The sequence below is a fragment of the Alligator sinensis genome, unplaced genomic scaffold (genome assembly GCF_000455745.1).
Source record: "Alligator sinensis unplaced genomic scaffold, ASM45574v1 scaffold863_1, whole genome shotgun sequence".
Classification (NCBI taxonomy): Eukaryota; Metazoa; Chordata; order Crocodylia; family Alligatoridae; genus Alligator; species Alligator sinensis.
This window is the reverse complement of record NW_005843063.1, coordinates 395,108-415,015: the sequence shown is the minus strand read 5'-3', so window position 1 is coordinate 415,015 and position 19,908 is coordinate 395,108. Positions and strand designations below refer to the sequence as shown.

At 41.5% G+C, this 19,908-nt stretch overlaps 2 protein-coding genes across 3 annotated transcripts in view; both read right to left on the bottom strand.

Moving 5' to 3' along the window:
* Positions 1 to 2,843: 2,843 nt before the first annotated feature.
* Positions 2,844 to 17,153, bottom strand: RNF168 (ring finger protein 168). 2 transcript variants are annotated; one of them, XM_025193524.1, is made up of 9 exons: positions 16,751 to 17,153; positions 16,520 to 16,620; positions 14,411 to 14,466; positions 13,854 to 14,197; positions 11,775 to 11,851; positions 9,786 to 9,962; positions 9,001 to 9,125; positions 6,379 to 6,466; positions 2,844 to 5,967 (listed from the first exon to the last, which is right to left on the bottom strand). In XM_025193524.1, exons 4-9 carry the CDS (start codon positions 14,152 to 14,154, stop codon positions 4,906 to 4,908), a joined length of 1,830 nt encoding a protein of 609 aa, XP_025049309.1. In that variant the 5' UTR covers positions 14,155 to 14,197; positions 14,411 to 14,466; positions 16,520 to 16,620; positions 16,751 to 17,153; the 3' UTR covers positions 2,844 to 4,905. The 2 variants fall into 2 exon arrangements, with proteins under 2 accessions (XP_025049309.1, XP_006037151.1); XM_006037089.3 differs by lacking the exon at positions 14,411 to 14,466 and having other exon boundaries at positions 2,846 to 5,967.
* A 510-nt stretch (positions 17,154 to 17,663) lies between these two features.
* SMCO1 (single-pass membrane protein with coiled-coil domains 1) overlaps positions 17,664 to 19,908 on the bottom strand; it is a 15,010-nt gene continuing 12,765 nt past the window's right edge. The window contains exon 4 of the mRNA XM_025193526.1: positions 17,664 to 18,119. Coding sequence (XP_025049311.1) covers positions 18,103 to 18,119 — 17 coding nt within the window. The 3' untranslated portion in view covers positions 17,664 to 18,102. The remainder of the gene's footprint in view (positions 18,120 to 19,908) is intronic.

Genomic DNA, 19,908 nt, shown 5'->3' with positions numbered 1-19,908 from the left:
GGCGCTTTCACTTTCAATGTCAAGCTTTATTGAGAGCGGCCGCGGCGGACACAAGAGACGGCGGAGTGCGCCTGCGCGAGAGGCTCTACCCATCTCCTCGCTCCCGCCGAGCCGCGGCCCTTCCCCCACCCAGTGTGCAACTCATGTCATTATCACCGTCCATTATAATTATTATTAACAATAATCACCATTATTAGTAGCGATTATTTGTATTATTACAGCATTGTTTCGATCATTATTACTATTATTATTATTATTAACCACCACACCCTCTTCAGTTAAATAATGATAATATAAAATAATAATAGCCCTGGAGTTTCAAAAACATTGCCTCCAGGAGCAGCTTGAGTTACATTTTCAGGTTCGCTCCCTGTAACAGCTCAGGTTAGAGCAGGGCTGAAACGTTCAACCAGAGCCTCCCTGAGTCCAGGAGCCGGGGCTTTAACAACAGGATGGGAGGTGGCAGTGAGAACACAGCGGCGGCGGGGGGGCATCCCTACGGCTGGCCCTCTGTGGTCAAACTGCCTTCTACCGCTGGTGCCCAGCAGGTAGGCATTAGTCAGGATGCTCCCTACCCCTTCCTAAAGCACAGCCTGAGGGAGTAGAGGACTCCACAACGGAAGGTTTCACTCATCACCCCGTGGAGATAAACGAAGCAGTTTGCTCTCTTAAGCTACCTGTAGCCTCCAGCAGATATCCTACCAGCCACACTTGGGGTAGCTCACACTGTGTGGCAGCTCCAGGGCAGATACAGACTTCAGCAGATGCTACTGCATAAGGGATGCATAAGCCTTAGTCCAAAGGTTTCTTGGTTTTTTTTTTAACCAGTAGGAAGTCTCAGCACATTTTCTCTATAATGAAAGGCTGATGGGGCCCTGCTCATGGAGTCGAGGGGTTACAAGCAGATAGCAAGAGTGACTTTACCTTAATACCCAACATGGAAGTACCCCAAAGCTAAAGCCTTCAGGCAAAGACCTGTATCATGACTGTACCAAGACTCAGGTTTTGTACGTAGCCCTCTGATTCAGCTTACACACACCATCATTTTAGCAAAATACATTTTGTGTGAAGAAAGTGGGCTAGATAGCTGGCACAGAGGAGGCCCACACAGTGAGTGAGGAAAATTTGGGAGTAATTTCATCAACCACATCTTCCATTTTCACTCCTACAAGATCCCTGTGTCAAGTCCAGTAATTATTTTAACAGAAAATTAATGCTTAAGAAAAGTTTACTTCATTTTTAGATGTCTTTTAATACAATTTAGAAGCAGACTGCAGGCAGGAGAGGTAGAAACGATTGGTCTCTTAAGGTGCCATCAACCAACCACAACTAGCACTGAGAACAAATACCTTAACATTAGTGGAAGTTGGTCCTGATATATCCAACTGTAGCATCAGGCTAAATTTAGCAGGTATGCTCTTCAAAGTAAATAGTCTGTACATGAATGTATTGCATTTTTAGAATTAAGTAAAAGTTTTTAGTAGTTTTATTTTCATATCTGAGTGGCATTGACACAACCATTTCCTACTGTAAAGATGACAATCAAGTAAATACCATCTTTTGAGGATGACTTCTGAAATGCCTTTAATTGATTAACTAGATGCTACAGGCAAGAAGTTTGCTTCAAATGTACATATAAGGCATGAAACTATGCCTACAAACATCCATTTGTTATTAATTCCAATAGGCAGAGCGCTTTTTAAAAATCAGGCCACCTATTTAAATGCTCAAAAACTGCCTGGGGAGCCTATGTCTAGGCTAGTGGTTCTCTCTCAACCTTTTTGGACTTGAGCCACCTCTCCACAACTTTTGTGAATTGAGTGGCACCAAATTTCAAAAACGAATTTATATATTACAATACTTACCACCTTACATAGGGGCTCGGCAGTAGGGGTGCAGGATTGTCTAGGCAGAGACAAGCCTGAGCCCAGCTTATCTGCTCATCTCCTCACACTTCCTGGCACCCTTCAAAGGATCTGGCAACACCCCAGGGCTTCCCATCACCCCAGCTGAGAATCACTGGTCTAGATACTCATTTAAAAATATATTTTTGAGTTTTTCTTTCAATAAGTCATTAGATGAAGTACCACCGTCAGTGTTCCAATGTGTACTGAAAGTATGCAAAGAAAAATGAACCTGTAGCCTTAAAGGTACCATTCACTAAGGCTTATCCATCAATTAGCTTGTGAAATCAAAATTACCCTTTGTGGGACAACACAACAAGAATCTGAAGGTCACAATTTCTCAAACACCAGCTTTAGCTGAGTAAGATGCTTCTTAGCTATGTGACCAAAGAAATTTTAAAACAGAAGTCAAGCATCCTTAAGTCATGACACTGACTTGAAAATAACATTTGGGGATCTTTTTGTCTTGTGTATGTTTAGTGCATAGAAATCACATTTTATGGTTCCTCTGCAACCCTAATATATAGTAGCTTTTTTAAAAAAAAGAAAAAGCAAGCAAGCAGGCAAGCTGGGATTTTAAATCACATGACCTCACAAAAGCTGTAGCTTTAAGAAAACTACCAAATAATGAGACTTGTTGCATAATCACAAGTGCTGGCAACACTGAGATCAGCAACCCCTTTTTTAAGCAAAGCCAGAAGGAAATGCAACAGAATATTCTAGAAAGCATTGAGGCTCAGGAAGCTAGTCTAAGAATAAGTCTGTAGCGACTAATTCTACAATGGCCCCCAAACAAACAAACATAAACTTCTGACAGCTAGAGAAATTACAGGTTTTTGATAACAGAAAATGCTGAGACCCAACAGTAACAATCTAGTCAACATTTTGTTTTTAGGAAGCCCTTTAAATGAAGGAAAACATTAATGAGTTTCAGTGAATAAATGTAGGCATTAAAAAGAATAAAATATAAGTGGGGTACTTTATTTTTTTTTTAAAGTACATAGTGAGTGAAAGCTTTTGCACAATGGGTGAGGCAGCAATAAGAGGGGCAAAGCCAAGAGTATTTCTTTATGTTGCATCATCTCACCTTACTGCATTTGTTAATTTGAAATGGTCTTCAGGGAAGTTGCCATCTATGTACATAAAGCTCCTCAAAGAGTTGTTGTTATAAATACCTGAAGGCAAAAATCACTCAGACTTGTGGCTTGTCTCAACTGTTCACATTTCCCCCAGATTAATTCAAAACATTGTTTATAGTAAAGTGTAATCTTTTTAAGTCTTCCTTATTAAAAAGATGACAAAATCAATTCAGGGTACCAGGTCTGTAGTGTTCAAAGCTACTTTAAGTCAGAAGTAGAAACAGATTTACTGCGACTCTGGAATGTCTTGGGCTTTAATCTTGAAAACTAATGTTAAGAATAGGTTTAATTTATTAAACTTGAACTGAGCCAAAAGGCCAATACTAAACTCGGATTCAAAACATCATTTTTAGCTTTAGTTCTGAAAGCTTTCAGTAATCCCAAATTGTGTAGTTCAGAAAAAAATAAGAACCAAACTTAAATCTATTTATAATACTGATTAATATATTTAGTGAGTACCTACAGAAGTCCTTCAGTATTGTAGGCTTTTTTTTTTGTAAAAAAATATTAATTCAAAACAAAACAATAGTTGATTTTTGTTTCTTCATAATGTAAATGTTAGTTTCATAACAATAATGAAGACAAACGAATACAGATAAACAAGAAAACCTTAATCTTATCTAATATCTGTAGCCTGTCATAAGCTCTCCTCTCAGCATTTTTGTAGTCTATATAACAGTGCAACTAATTTGATGAAAAAGCAGAGGGGACACCTATGCAGTGGCAAAATTCTGTATCCCTGCCAGCAAATTCTGGGAAACAGAGCCCTGTTGGGGATGTGTTTTGGGAATGAGGCGAACAATGGCTGCTTTAATCCCCGTATCTCCCTGAGCTAACATAGTGGGTCAGGCACCCAGAGGTAACCCAGACACAGCCTGCCCTACCACTGCAGGTGGGTCTGGATGCAGCCTACAAGAAATCCTGTGGTCCAGATCTGGCTGGGTGTGGTAACCAAGTTTGAAACCCTGGTTCTGTTGGAATCTATATATAACTGTGGGAAGAAAACAGTACAAAACAAAAATCTTCTTTTAATGGCTCCAGTGAAAGATTGCGATAACTGGCTCCCATTTATAAATCCAGTTTCAACTGTTAATACCAATGACACATCTATAGAAAAGCCCCCTCCCCACTCTTGTTTTTAAATATTGTAAGAGCTAAAGGGCCTTTATTTTTCTGTTTTCTCTAAAAAAATAGTTTTTTATTAAAACAAATGGCATTCAGTTGCTTGTTCACCCAGTGCTAATACGGATAGCCCTAACAGTAGCTACAAACACATTAGGGAACCTGTAAGTGATGCCACTAAGGACAGTATTCCTAACAAACCTAGCTAACTGTCACATCCTTGCCAACCAGCAGCAACGCATGGTATAGTTCCAGGCCAGCCTTTTGACCTAATGAACAGTGGCTGTGCTGCTTATTCCCTGCAGTGAGCAAATAACTGAAGATACAGAGTAGCCCTTTGGTCAGATTTATCTTGAATTAAAGCATGTCCTTACTACAAAAGGTTTCAATTCCTTGTATCAATGTGAAGCAACCATATATCATGGAGGGCATCAGTTGTTCTGATGTTAAACACCAACACCTTCTAACACTTAGAGTATTACTAAGGACAGAAGAAGGGAGATGCAATGTTGATAAAGAAGAGATTAAAACTGATAGAAGAAAGGAAGGCATTAGAGGCTCCTCAGCTCAACAGCAAAGTATAATTGTGCATGCACTTGTGTTCCAGATTGATTCTCCTCTTAATATAATCATTTTAAAATTAGCTGCTCACATGAAGTTTTGCCTAATACAGAGAAAGGTATTAAAGCAGCTTTAATTGCCCTCCAGCCAAATATGGTTTTTTCAATTCTATTGAGCTGTTACTCTGAAACAGACCTCTTAAACATCTGAAGGATTGTATTTTGCTTAGTCTTGGGTCGTGACTGGATATCCTGAGAATCACAGCTGTTGACAACACAGTTCAGCACCTTTCCTCCTTTGACACTGGGCAATTTCAGTTGGAGCTTGGTGGGGGACTGCCAGTTCTCATTGTGGGAAGCTCTTCGCAGGGTTCGATAAGCCATTTCAGTCTGATTTTTTGGAGATTTTGAGTCCTTTCTCATCTTACAACTTCCTCTGCCAGTGGGAGATTCCTTCTTAGATGGAGGCAATTTAGTGCGCAATAGGTACTCATCTGGAGACCCCTTCTGTCTGTTTAGTGTCCTTTCCTCTTTGTCAATCTGTCTCTGAAGCTCCAGAGCCAGAAGTCTATCCTGTTCCTCTTGCTTATGTCTCTCCAAAAGTTTTTGCTCCAAATCCATATGTATTTGCAGATGGAGATCATTTACCAGTTCTTTTTGGTTTTCAAATGTTTCTGGAAAAGTTTTCCTCCTCTTATCCAGCAAGCATGAATCAATGACTGCTTCTGTTGGAGAGTCCAAATATTTTCTTTTGGGAGTCTCGTTAGTGTTCTGTAATCCATTTGTGATTTTTCCCTCACCTGAATTGTTTCCGGCAACTTTCATCAAGATCTGCGTTGCACTGGGGCTGGCAAACACAGAATCTGCTGCTTCCTGAACAGAAGTGCTATTTTCTGCAGGTTTCCCCAAGTTTATGCTTTCTTTACATGTAAAATCATCATTTTCAAAGGCACTTCTAGTCACATCTCTTGTGGAGTTAGGAAGTCCAGTCTCAGGTTCTTCCCATTCTGCATCTGCAATTTCATCTACCTGATATTGTGGATCTGCCATACCTTCCCTCTTGACAGGATAAGACCTTACTGGAGTATGGACACTTAAGTAAGTTAGACATGATTCTAAAAACGAATCCTTAACTTCAGTATTTTGCAAGTTGGTGAGGAATGTTTGTGGAGATAAAGCTGGCATTTCCTCTTTCTCATCTTCTTGCAGTATAAAGCTTTTGTCTTCAGTGCTACTGCTTTCCTGGAAAAAAGACCAGACAAAACTCAGACAAAACAATCAATACAGCCTTCCCAGCAGTAGGCTGAATTTGCAGTTATGATTCTTTTTGTTAGAAAAGTAGAACTCAAACAGGAAAAGCTAATGGTGACTTTTTTTGGCCATAAACAAAACTGAAAACAGAAAACTGGAATCCATAGTTTGATTTTACAGCTTTTCCTAAAGTGACAAAATTGTGTGTGCCCATGGATAGAATTATATCAGGGACATTTCTTAAAATCTGACCAAACACAGGCCTCTGACAATGTAAACGGCAATTTGCTTTTCTTATGACAATTCTGCATTTCCAAACTATACTGCAAAGGAAAAAAAAAGACAATTTGCAACTATTAATAAATTATAAAACAGATAACTTCATATGGAAGTATATGTTACCATAGAAAAGGAGCCATTTCTTTCTCGCTCTTTTGCTGTAGAGAGCAATGCTGATACCAAAGCACTGCAAGGTTTTGGAGACAGATATCTGAAAGGAAAAAAAACAAATGCTAAAACTTTAAGAAAAAAATTTAGCCTGCCCATTACTACCCATTTAGCCTACCCACCCTACCCATTACTCCAGACCTCAGGGTTAACTCTGACAAACAAAGAGGGCAAGATTAGTGTTGGTGTCTGTTTCAAGTTATTCTGACTTAAAGATTAATTCTGCTCTTGTCTGTGCAGCAACAAAATTACTGAGCTCCATCTACAGATTCTTTATTAAAAAGTCAGATGAAAAGGATTCTTACAATACAATTTAGAGCAGGGATTCTTACAATTACAAAACACTCCCAAAACTGTAGCCATTCAGACCAACAAAGCCAGACTCAGACCTCGCTCTGACCTGCTACAATACCAACCCTGGGACAAGGACAACAGAATCCCTCTGGTTGTCACTTACAGCCCCTGGCTTGAACACCTAAGATGCATCATTAATGATCTCCAACCTCTCCTGGAAAAGGATAATCATCTCAAGATAGTCTTTGGGGACAAACCTGTTCTGGCTTACAAACCTAGGAAATTGAGGGCCCTTCCACTCTGTTACAGCCAGTCCTGCTGCTACTGTCCACTTGGATACCTTCCCACTCTCCTCATGTGCCTTGTTGAAAGAAAAATTAAATTGGGAGGCATCTTACCCCTGCTCAATGATGAAGATAGGAGGACTCCTAAGGCAGGATCTCACTGCCTTGCAGGGCTCTTGGTGTCAGGGGTTTTGTATTTGGGCTGCCTCCTTGCCAGCTTTCCCTTTTCTTTGCCTCTCCACTCAGTCTCTGTCTCTCAGTCTGGTGGCCCCAAACTCTGGGCTCTCTCTCAGGTTCCTCCCAACCCAGGACTAAAACCCAAGGCCTTGAACTTTGAAGCAATGCTTAATCAATACCTTGTACCACCACAGCAGGCCCATGGACTCTTGTGCCAGTGGCACTAACCTCTCTTGTGGGAAGTCAGGCAGGATGCTCTGACACCCTGCCCTGCTGTTTCCACACCTCCCCTGACAGCTATTTCCAGTTCACCAGGGTTAAAACTAACCACAACACAAATACAAGCAACTGCTTCCAAACTAAAGGTCTCCCTTCACTCTGGGTCAATGGCATCCTGCAAATCCTCCTTCCCTTTGATCTCTCACCTGCCAGCTCTCAAGGTTGGTTTGGGTGCTTGCCAAACGGTCTCCTGCAGCTCCTTCCTTCCTAGAGCTCCGCTCCCTGCAACATGCAGGGCTTGATTACCTGCCTTGCTTCAGGCACTGGGCTTATATACCCTGAAGCACTGCCGTTTCCAGCCAGGTGACTTTAGTCAAGCATTGGGGTTTTCCCTTGGACCTACTGGCCAGCCTGCTCCTCCCTGTTGCAGCATAACCCAGCTGCTTGCAGCCTTTATTCTCAGGCTGCCAGAAAATCTGCCCCACACATCAAGCTTTGTGCAGCGCAGCTAGCTTTGGCTCAGCTGCCTGCCTACACAGTAAGTGGCCTGCTGCACTTTCTTGTTAAAGTAACAGGAGCCACTGTCTCCCTGTTACATCCCCCAACCTCAAACAGCATCTCTCAAACAACAGACTAATAATTAAACTCCCATCCTCACTGAGGCACCAGGCCTTGCAATGAACCTAAATGTCTACTGTATCTCCACATCAACACAGACCACATCATCACTGGACCTAACAACAAGGAGAACAACATCCAAGGTGCACTCACTTGCACTCAACCAGTGTCATATGCATCATCACCAGCTTACAACATCCATCTGCTGTCTATGTGGGACAGATCTCTACATGTAGGAATAAATGAAAAGCCTGTGGCAGAACACTTAAGCCTCCTCGGACACTCCATTACTGACCTCAGGATTGCAGCTCTCCAGCAAAAAAACAAACAAACTTTGAATGAGAAACTGAAGAACAAGAAATGATCCACAAACTGGGTTGTGTTAAATGTGGTATAAACAGGGACTATGGATTCTTATCTCAATACCAAAATCAGCTTTTGTGACCCTCTTTTGTTCCCATGAGTTTACTGCTCTTTGCTTTTCTCTCCTAGCACTATCTCCTCCTTCCTACCCCTATTCCTAGCTCTCTTCCCAATCCCTTTTGTATTCTAATTTCTCTCTCCTTTTAACTCTGTTTTCTGTACTTCCTTTCACAGCATCTGATGAAGTGAACTTAGGTTCATGAAAGCTTATGCTCTGCCTCTATCCTTATATATCTTATTTAGTTAGTCTATAAAAGTGGATATATACCCTGCCTTCTAGATGAAAAAAATACTATGTTCAGATTCTAGATCATCTAAACTGCAAATTAAATTAGAAAGATTCTGTTTTTACCTATTATCTGAATGAGTTTAATATGGAAATCATTTGAGAGACATAACTAGGATCCTATTAAGCTAGTTTATAGAGATACATGTAAAAGTTCAGCTATACAACCCAAACCCCTGCTATACGTGGAAGCACTTTCTAAACCAGAAAACATATTCCTTCTTCCACAGTTTGCATTATAGAAGTTTACCAACAAATATTAGTCAGAAACCTTACTTCTGAATGTCTCCAGAGCTGCACGATTTGTTCTTTGTCTTGCATGAATTAACTGGGGAGGGGCCAGATGAAAGACTGTTTGCAAGTGAAGAAGTGCCAATCGTAGGCTCCTCTATGTGCTTGTTCTTCAATGACAGTAAAAATACAGAGGTTATACAAAACTGAAAATAAGCGTGATTCTGAATAAAATTTTGTAGTGCTAACAAGCTGTGTAATCCTCTAAACAACTACACATTACATTTATCATGCGTTACATTTATCTGCAGGCAGTAATATTAGTAGACAAGAGGTGTTATCTAAATAGCAGTTTTGGCAAGTACTACAATCAAATGGAAAATGGTACCAAATATACATCCCATATCTACACATAGAAGAATTCTAATCACTGCTAAGTGCAGTTTTTTCAAATGTTAACATTACCCTTTTCACTCCTTCCCAAGCACAGGTAACAGAAATTATATTCTTCCAAAATAAAACTGATTTTATTTTAGAAAGAAAGAAAAGAGCTTATGAGAGCAGAGAAGGGTGTTGCTATGAGGGACTATTTAAAAAAAAAGAAAAAAAACACTAACCAAACTACTGATATGACTTCCAAGTATATGTTAAACATGTGGAAAAAAAAAATCAGGATATTTCCTCCCTTTCTCTGTTTAAAATGTAGTACTTACTAATCAATGTAGTATTTAAGTACCTCATATCTAATACCAGCTCACTAATGAAATTCAAAAATGTCTTAAGATTCCATCCAAAAGTTCTTGCATATGCTTCAAAAGATCTAAACTTACCAGGCTGTTATTCAGCTCCCATGCCAGCTGTTCATCTCGTTTTAGCTGTTCCTCCATCTCTTTTTGCCTTTCTTCTGCTAGTCTGTGTTCAGCCTCCTCTTCTGCTAACAGCTTCTGAATGTACTCCTCACTTGCTTTGTTCTCCTCCTGTTCATGTGCCCGTCTCTCAGCTTCCACCTGAAAGAAGAGTTAAGATTTCATTTGAAACGTTTAAAATTAAGTGTTGGTGTAGAAAACACATTATAGTAGATCTGCTTACATTTAAAATTCGATAAACTGAACTTCCCTATGTCATTCTCTACCTTTCATAGGACAGATTTAACAGCATGCTGTGAAGTCTTATACTTGAGACTTTATTAATCTTAATACAGGACACAGTATGCAAGATGCTGCAGTAAACCGTAAGTATCAAATAAAATAATCAAGTAAAGCAACAGAGCAGGGGTCAGCAACCTATGGCATACAAGCTGAATCTGACCAAAGGGGTCTGATCCAGCCTGTAAAGGTCCTATCAATCAGAGGGGAATCAGTGGTACAGACCTGTGCTGTGCCACCCATCCTTTCCTCAGTGCTTCCCTCTGCTGCCTGCACCTGCATTACACTCACTGCAGAAGGAACTGGAATCTGCAGCAAGGGTGAGTGCATGTAGTTGGCAAATGGGGTGAGGGATGGTAGAGGCTACACCAGCAAAAAGCTGCCAACCCTTGAAATAGAACTTTTGATACTTAGAAAGCTGTGTGTGTGTAAACTTGCTAACTTACAACAGGCTTCTCAACCATCAGTATGAAAAGAATGTTATTTACTTGAAAGTTACAGGAACAGAGCAGGAATTCTAAATTTCTGTTTTCTGACATGAGGTGGATGTGTATATGAAGACCTACAGAAGCCACAGCTCAGCATGGGTGGGAAAGTGCACATATCTAAGGATGACACTTCATTTCTTGGACTGCAGTGAATAACGCTGGGTAACAGGAGGTCTAAGACCTCCCAGATGCTCTATCATATTTGTATCCTTAGTCTGAATGTTCAGTGTACAAAGGTATACAAACACTCAGGTCAGATTGAACCATTATGTTCATCTGGTCTGAGTAACCCTATAACAAGCCATAAAACTTTACCCAATAATAACTATATTGAGCCTAACATTTTGCAATTGAACCCTGCAAAATTTCTCTTTCTAAACAACTTATTATGTTTTAAAGAGTTGGACACTGAGTGTGTGTACATACGAACAACATGAGAAAAGGGTGGTGGGGCCTTACTGCCCAACAGCTACTCTGGGGTAACTGCCCATGTGCATAGCAGAAGTTAAAATGTGATAGTTCAGCTCTCAAAGAAAAAGGGGTAAATTACTGCTGATTTTTCCCCTAATTACCATGAGGAAGAGCATGCATCTGGGTACTTTTTGCAGAACAGCTAGCAGAGAGTAAATACCTGGCCCCTTTTGTCCCTGAAGTGATTTGTTCATATGTCCATACCCGAGAATGTGTAACATCCCTTGGTAAACTGTTACAGTGATTAACTACCCTCATTGTTAAAAAGGTTGAACCCTCTTCTTATTTTTTAATTGTTATTGTTTACTTCCAGCTACTTGGTTTTATATTCTTATTAGTATGAAATATGTTCTTCCTGCACATATTCTTGTACATTTTAATAAAATCATTTCCTAGCCTTCTCTTGTATATATCAACCCAGATAGAGCTGACCCTGCCCTGAACAGGCTGGATTGATTGACTTCTCATGGTCCCTTCCAGCACTATTTTTTTTTTATTCAATAAGGGAGGAAATTCAATTTTTCAGGTCTCTCACTAATTAAAATATTTTATTCCAAATTCAAATAATTCTTGAAGCTCATTTCTCTTCAGTTTTTCAACAAAGAACTAAGCCTGTCTTAAACTGTAGGAAGTAAGTTACACACATCAAATACTAGTCACCCTTTACATACAAGATTAGAATAAATAGATACATCAATTAAGTTTCTAGACTTACCTTGCTAATCTCTGCCTCATATTCCTGTCTCAACTCACCAGGCTTGCTTAGCTGATGCAGTGGTTGTGATATACAAACTAACTCAAAGAAACAGAAGGAGAATGTAGGGAGAAAAAGAAAAACCATCACTTTCAACATCAGACTTTTATAGAAATCTTTTTCTTACCATATAACATAAAAATTATATTATTCTGGTTCATATTAAGCTGAGAACACACAGAAGAGTCATATCCATTCCTGCCCCTTAGCCAAACTGTGTTGTTTAACAGACATGAAATATGTTCCAACTCACAAATATGAAACAAAAGCATCTCTATGAACCATTATGTCCATTTTCCCTCATCCATTATGACAAAAATAGTTTCTTATTACACTAGTGTGGAGTGAATTAAAACAAGATGGGCAAAACCTTAAAGCTAACCTACAAGGCAAAAAGAAATCTTTCTTTTTTTCTTTTGTGCTCCAGAAGAAAGCCTGAAAGGCTTTTCAAAAAGAAAATATATGTTGTTCTGTTTCTTTAAAGTCTCTCATAGGAATCTCATTTGTTAAGTGGTGCAACTCACTGGTGTTCTCAAAGGTCAATTTCTTTTCCAACTAATTGGAAGCAGTATTTATTTAAAGATGAAAAGCCAATACCACAACACAGCTCAAACTCTGACTGTGGTGGACGTTCAAATGAGATTCCTCTAGAATGCCTATTTTCAAAGAAACAGAATTAAGGACTCCCCTTCCCTTCTGGGTGAAGAATACTGCTATATTGCCCTGATTACCTGCTTAAACCTTCTGAGATATGAAATGTCATTTCCTAAATGACATGATTAGAAATGTTGTCATTTCCTAAATACTGATACATAAGTCTTAGTAGTACAGCAAGTCTACAGCATGAGACTATAATTTTATCTGTCTGATTCAATGTATTGTTGCTCTCCTTTGCAAAATGAAACATCCCTCAGAATACTTACTCCTCTGGAATGGAGAGCCTTTATTTTTCCCTTTAGCCATATCACAACATCTCAAGGAAGTAGTTCAAGGAATGTGCCTCACAAATAAAAGTGCACATTCAGGTCGTACAGTGATAAAATTATATGTTCATGCACAACCAAGCAAATAATTGCCTTTTCAAATAAGCTAAGAAAACAGGTCCTTTAACCTGCATAAGGTGTCTGTACAAATAGCTTCAAGGATACCCTGTTAGATAAAAAGAATTTCAAATCAAGAATTTTTTCAAAAGAATTTCAAATCAAAAGAATTTCAATGGCCATCTCAGAGAAAACACACTGATAAATCAAGCCATGACAGCATCCAATTATGAAGTTTGTTGAACTTTGTTGAATTAGATTTAAAATACTGAATCCCAACTTACCCCAAAGGCAACCTGCACTGTATTCTGGATAGGTGTCCCTTCCAGGAAAGGTACTGGACAGCAAGTTGAAGGATTATCACTAATCATAAGAGCAATTTGGAGTCAATGCCATTGTTCCATAGGCATGAGTCAGTAGCTGAATCATTCCCATTGACCCTAAATTGCTCTTATGCAAACTGAGGGGCCCTATGTCACAGCAGAGTTCTATTCTGTGCAAAGGGCTAATAACCACTGCATTGAGAAGGACTTGCAGGAAAAAGGAGGCAGTAGCGGTGCTACCTACCTTGAAAAAATGATAAAGTATGGATTCAAAAGAAGCATTAAGCTCAGACTTGGGAAAGCGCATTTTAAGGCTTGTTAGTTTCAAGATCAGTAACGCTCAAGTGCTTTAGTAATAAAATAATTGAGATTAAGATATTCTTTTGCTCTGCCTGCATTTCTCACCAGTTTGCCTCCATAGGGCCTAAAATCAGAAGTGCCCACAGGCAAAGTGTAACAATGAGGAAAGCTGTGTAAACAGGGCTTGAGAGGTCACCTTTCCTTCTTTTGTAGTTTACTTTGCACTGAAACAAACTGGTTTTGAGACTGTATTTCCCAGTAATACAGCTACAGCAGTGAAATTCTGTGGTGGTCTCATGTCATGACATCCAAGCCCATGAGAGCCAACAACTTTGCTAGAGCACAGACAGGTCCAAGACAATGTAGTTTTTACTTACGTTCCTCTACCAGATCTTGCCCATTAACTCTGTGCTTACATTCCTCTGGGTAATTCTTTTGAATCTTTTCCCACAGCTCCCAATTGATAAGAGTATTTCTGCGAGCATTGTATCGTGCCCAGGAAGAGACCCGCCGGCGGCAGAAAGGGCAGCACAGGCTTGCTTTTTCTACTGTCAGTTGGAAACAGGAGTTACAGAGAGTGTGATTGCATGGTAGGGTCACTGGCTCCACAAAAATTTCCGTGCAAATTTGGCAGAGACAGTCAGTCAAGGAAAGTGGAGCTTCAGATTTCGTTGACATGTTGACTCCAGGTAGAGGAATGAGGCTACTGTGGTATCAGTATCTGCAGCCAAAACAGAAATATGTATTTACTGATTAACACATACAAGAGATTATCTACTATAGTCTTCTTATTCAGTTATTTTTGTGCATCATCCCTCTTGTAAAATTCCAAAACAGGAAAAAAGCATGTTAGGCTTAAAAACATATCTGTCCCCTGTTATTCCCAGGAGAATCCCCATGAACCAGAGATAAATATCTTTCTTATAAAATATACCTTTTTCTTCAAAAAGCCATGCCTCTAGCTATGCACTCCTGGGAAGGGCAGTGTATCTATGTTCAGAGACAAAACCTACGTAAGAAACCATGCCACACACACAATCCCTATTTTTTCACTCCTTAAATACTGGGAAAGAGAAGCTACTGCAATTTCTGCCAGGGAGATTCCATTCATTCTGCTTGGGTACTCCACATCAGATATTTAAAAGGTAGCTATGTTCCTAAATATCTTATAAAATCTGGCACTCCATCTTTTGTATCCTTCAGCTAGGAGGACTAGAGACAATACCAGAAGAAAGGAAGCATTCTCATCTGTCTCTTACAATCACCTCTAAGCTTCCTATTTGTTGAGGTTGGTAAAGAAAAGTCTCCAATACTCTTCACATCAGGCCTGTCCAATTTCTAAGTCCTTGGGGGCTACACCCTCCAGGAGCTGTGCTGTGTAGATGCTCCCCCCATGTCCCACCCCCACAAGGGTACTCTCCCCTTCCCCACCACTGCTGCACCATGCCAGTGCGATCCCCCCAACGTGCAACCTCAGACTGACCCTCAGTTCCCCATGCAGCACAGCGCATTGTCCTGCTCTCTGGGGTGGAAGCAGGATGCAACAGTTGTACGTGGAAGGGGAACCTGGAGACTACAGCTGATATTGTAGCCAGAACAATGTGGGGAATGGCAGGCAGGCAGGAGACCTGGGGCCACAACTTAATCCCTCATGGGCTGCACACAACCCATGGGCTGCCAATTCAACAGCCCTGTTCTCCATAGTGCCTAGACAAGTGATTCTCAACCAGGATTTTGCAAGGGGATTGTGCACCCTGAGACGCCTTGAGATCCTTTCAAGGGTGATGCAGTGCCACACAATGTTAGCAATTAGGCATGCAAATATGATACACATGGTGTACCCAGAAATTTCAAATAGGAATCCCTAGTGTCAAAAACATTCTGACCTGTTTGGTCCTTTTGAGTTCTTTGCAACAGATGACTTACTTATTATTTTTCTATAGTCAAGAACAAGTCAAGGCTAAGAGGGGACCATGAGTCTAAAAAGGTTGAGACCCGCTGGCTTAATCCCTAGGTTGGAGTCTTCTCTCTCAGTCAACAGTTGAGTTAACTGAGTCATTTCGTGACATGTTTACTGTTACTGATAAGTTTCTGAGCAGCAGCAAAAAACAGACAACAGTATCATCAGACCTCACTCAAACTGGCAAATCTCTGAACAGTAGTAAAGACAATGAAAGTAGTTGCGAAGATCTAATAAAAAACAAGCTAATGTTGCTCATAACAGCTACAATATTTGAGTACTTAGTTAACACTATTTCTTCTTCAGAGTATTTATATCCTCACATTATTTTTGGCTAAACATGAACATAATGATCTTATCATAAGTTTACTTTATATCACATGTAATCATAAACTTAAATCACTCCATCACTTAAGTTAAGACTTCAATCTACAAGACATCTTTTAAAAGCTCCTATTAGTGCAATCAATTTCAGCATCTTTGATAGTTACCATAGATGCAGTTCAATGGATCAGCAAGAGGGCATGCTCAAAAAGTAGGGATGCACTGATAAAGATTTTTTGGGCTGATATCAATGGCCAATTATTAATGAGCCATATTAGCCGATACCGATCTGATTACCGATATGCAGCCTGGCAGCTTGGAGAGCAGCATCCAGCTGCTAAGTCTGTTGGGGAGGGAAGGGGAAGGGGGCAGACTGAGGTTCCCATAGTGAGGGAGGGAGTTGGGCCAGGGCAGGCACTGCCCAGCCAGGGCAGGGTACCCCTTCCCTCCCCAAAACTTACCAGCCGAACGCTGCTGTCCAAGCTGCCCGGCTAGCCGCGCGCATGCTGCAACTGCACACACGCACATGGCATTTATCAGCAGCATTATCAGCCACGTCAGCCAAAAAAAGCCAATTGACAATTATGTCAATTTTTCTTATATCAATGCTGATGCATTATGGACCAATATATTGGTGTACCTCTATCAAAAAGAACAGTTATTTTTATGAAACACACGGAGGGGCTGCTTGACTAAAAATCTGACAAAGTCACCAGAGCCAAAAAGCAAGGAAAGAAAGTTTATTCATATTCTCCATACCGTAGATTTTTCTATTTTAGCTTCTTTATGAAAATCCTGCAGGTCAGCCAATTTCTCCATCCCCCACTTCCTTAAAGCATTTCCCATCTGTTTTAGGGCTACTGTGAAATATGAAAAAAAAAAGTATCACAGACTATGGTTCAAAACCCCCAGAGTAATAACAGAACCAGAAAAAATAATAAAGTGCTAAAAATTATTTTTAAGGTACAAAAGCTTAAGTCACATGATTACCTTTGTCAATAACACTCTAAAAATCAGAAAGAGCATCGATAGGAAAGCAACTATTCGCCTCTCCAGCTTGAATGATCATCCAAAGCCGTAGTGCCCAAACTTTCTGGGCTGTGGGACAGACAAGTGACATGCATTTGGTTCATGAGCTGGATCTAGAGTGGGGTCAGTGTGTGGCCCCAAACAGACATACCATTCTGGGCCCTGGCCCTGACCTCAAACACCAGCCTGATCCAACACATGGGGTCAAGTCATCAGTCCATGAGGCTTGGACATTCGGTGGTGGCAGAGTAGTGGCACTGTTATTTGCCACCACTCCCCCATTGCCAAATTTCTAGGGGTACATCAATAAAGATTTTTTTGGCCAATACCAATGGCCGATTATTAATCAGCCATAGCGGCTGATACCGATCCAATAGCTGATATGCAGCCTGGCAGCTCGGAGAGCAGCGTCTGGCCAGTAAGTCTGTGAGGAAGGGAGGGGAGGGGAGATCGAGGCCCCTGCAGTGAGGGAGGGAGTGGGACTGGGACTGGGGCAGGAGCAGGTGCTACCCAGCCAGGGCGGTGTAGGATGCAGGACAGAGACACGGGTGGCTTGTCTGGGAGGAGTGGGGAGGGAAGGAAAGGGGGGCTGTTCCCCGCACCTCTGGGGGAGGCATGTGCCTCCCAGATTTGTGTGTAGGGCAAGAGCAGGCTGCCCACTGCAGGCTCAGGGCCAGGGGCTGTGCCAGCCTCTTCCCAGCACGGGGGCTGGGCTGGGGCTGTGCCTGGAGTGGGAAGGTGGGCTATAGCCATCCCAAAATTCACCATAGCCTCCTTCCCAGTGCCACCTGCTCTGAGCGCAGCCCCAGCCCAGCCTCCTCACCATGAAGCAGCTGGTACAACCCACAGCCCCAAGCCTGCAGCAGGTACCCACCCCTACCCCATCCACAAATTTGGAGGGCACATGCCCCCCATGCCTCCCCAGGGGTGTGTGCAGTGGTGGGGAGTGCCCCCCCCTCTGAGCCCTGCCGCAGCCCCATTCCCTGCCTTTCCATGGGAGCCTAGATCTGTCTCCACCATGCCAGTTTCCCCCCCGGCCAGACAATGGTCTCCACACTGCTGGGCTGCATTCCTGGCCATGTGCATGCTGCAGCTGAATGCATGGACATGGCATTTATCAATGACATTACCGGCTACAATAAATTAAAAAAAAAAGCCGATTGTCAATAATGTCAGTTTTCCTTTTATCAGCGCCGATCCAATATGGACTGATATATCAGCGCACTTCTACAAATTTCTGGACCGTAGGGAGTCACACAGGCCAGATGACGGTCCCACAGGCCAGATCTGGTCCATGGGTCAGAGGTTGAGCATTACTGATCCCAAGCAACTGGAAAGGAGACAATAAAAATAATTTGAATACACAATCCAACAAATACACATTTTTGTACATCTGGGATGAAGATACAACACACAGAACAACTTTCAGAAACATTAAAAAGATATGGAATTGATAATAATTAAAAAGTATGAAAAACAACCTGAAACATTAACATCATCTTTAAAACTGAAAAGTCCAAAGAACTTTTTATGGGTTGTGTAGTTATTTCAGCATACATCCTGAAAGAAGCAATGTAGCTGAGTCTCAGGAAGCACTATATTTTAATGTTAAAAAATAATAGACAAAAAAAGAATAAAAAAGTAGAAACACTGACTAAACTAGGAGGAAATATAGAAATGCTTGTCACAAGAGAAAAACTAGCGGGGCAAACCATTAGGCATTTAAGATGCTTATATGCTAGGGAAAAAAGTAAGGAATAAACAGAAAGAACTGAAAGACCTAGTAGAGCCACACTGTCTGACGTAGAGAAAAGACTTGGTCAGAAAGTTCGCACAACTGGATTTTGATATAGATAAGCACAGCATGTTCAGGAAGGACACACACGAGGAAAAAAATGGTGAGAGGTGGCATTGTTCATTATAAAGGTCTACACTTGTTCTAAGGTTCAGAACTAAGTAAGAGATAATTTATTGAAAGTCTTTACATCAAGGGGGAAAGAACAAAGGCAATGTTATTATGGGTGCCCACATCACAAAAAACAATAGTGGATGAGACTTATTTTAAACAACTAACTCAAGCATCCAAGCTAGAGAGCCTAGTATTTATAGGGGCCTTGAATTACTATATTTGCTGGCAGGGTAACACAACCATGCACAGGCAATGCCCCAAGTCTTTAAGACCATGTTAAGGACAACTCTTTGGCACAGACAGTTGAAAAACCAACTGGGGGAAGCTGTTCTTGATTTGTCACTTAACTAATAAAAAGAAACAGGCTGAGTGACTGTGAATTTCTCTAAGGACAGAAGATCACCAGAACAGAAAGGCTGTTATTTCAGAAATGCTGCATTGAATAAGCTCAGGGCATGGGGAGGCAGGATCCCCAGAAAAGCAAACCTATAGGGCAGGTGCGCTCAACCTCTGGCGTATAGGCCAGATCTGGCCCATGGTGCTGTCAGCCGACTCAGGGCTCCTCACGGATCTGGACATTTGTTGGTAGGAGAGCAGTGGCACCACTCATCTGCTGCCAACTCTCTGGGCCCATGGATCAGGATCCAGTGCCAGTGAGGAGGGCTGAGAGGGGGCAGTGCTGGCTTCCTGGGACCCAGCCCTGACACATGGTAAGGGGGAGCAGCAGGGAACGGCACTGAGCTCCCAGGCAGGGTAGATAAAAATCAATGATTTTTTTTGTTCTAATGATTTTTTTAAAATTAAAAACACCATTTTTAAAGGGAGGAAATGGTATGGTAGAAGGGAAAACCTATCATAGCAGTGAGCTTGCAAAAGCCATAAGAGAGACCCTGTTTGGGAATATTTTAATGAAGGCTATATCAAACAAGCAAGCACTTTTAGTAGAAAACAATGATTAAATCGAGGCTTCCTGACCAGTGATTTAAATCGAATAAATTTAAATCAAATCCACCCTGCTCCCAGACCACGATCCTGGTGTGCGGGGCAGGGTGGCGCCAGTGCCGGCCCGATATGGCCCAGATTTAACCCCGCCCCCCCCGCTCGCTCCCCAGACCCGCGGGGCCAAAAGTTACAGGCAAACGGGCAGCGATCTCTTCAGGACCAGCTTTGCAATAGGTCCCAGGTGACACGGGAGCTCTGCAAAGGCTGC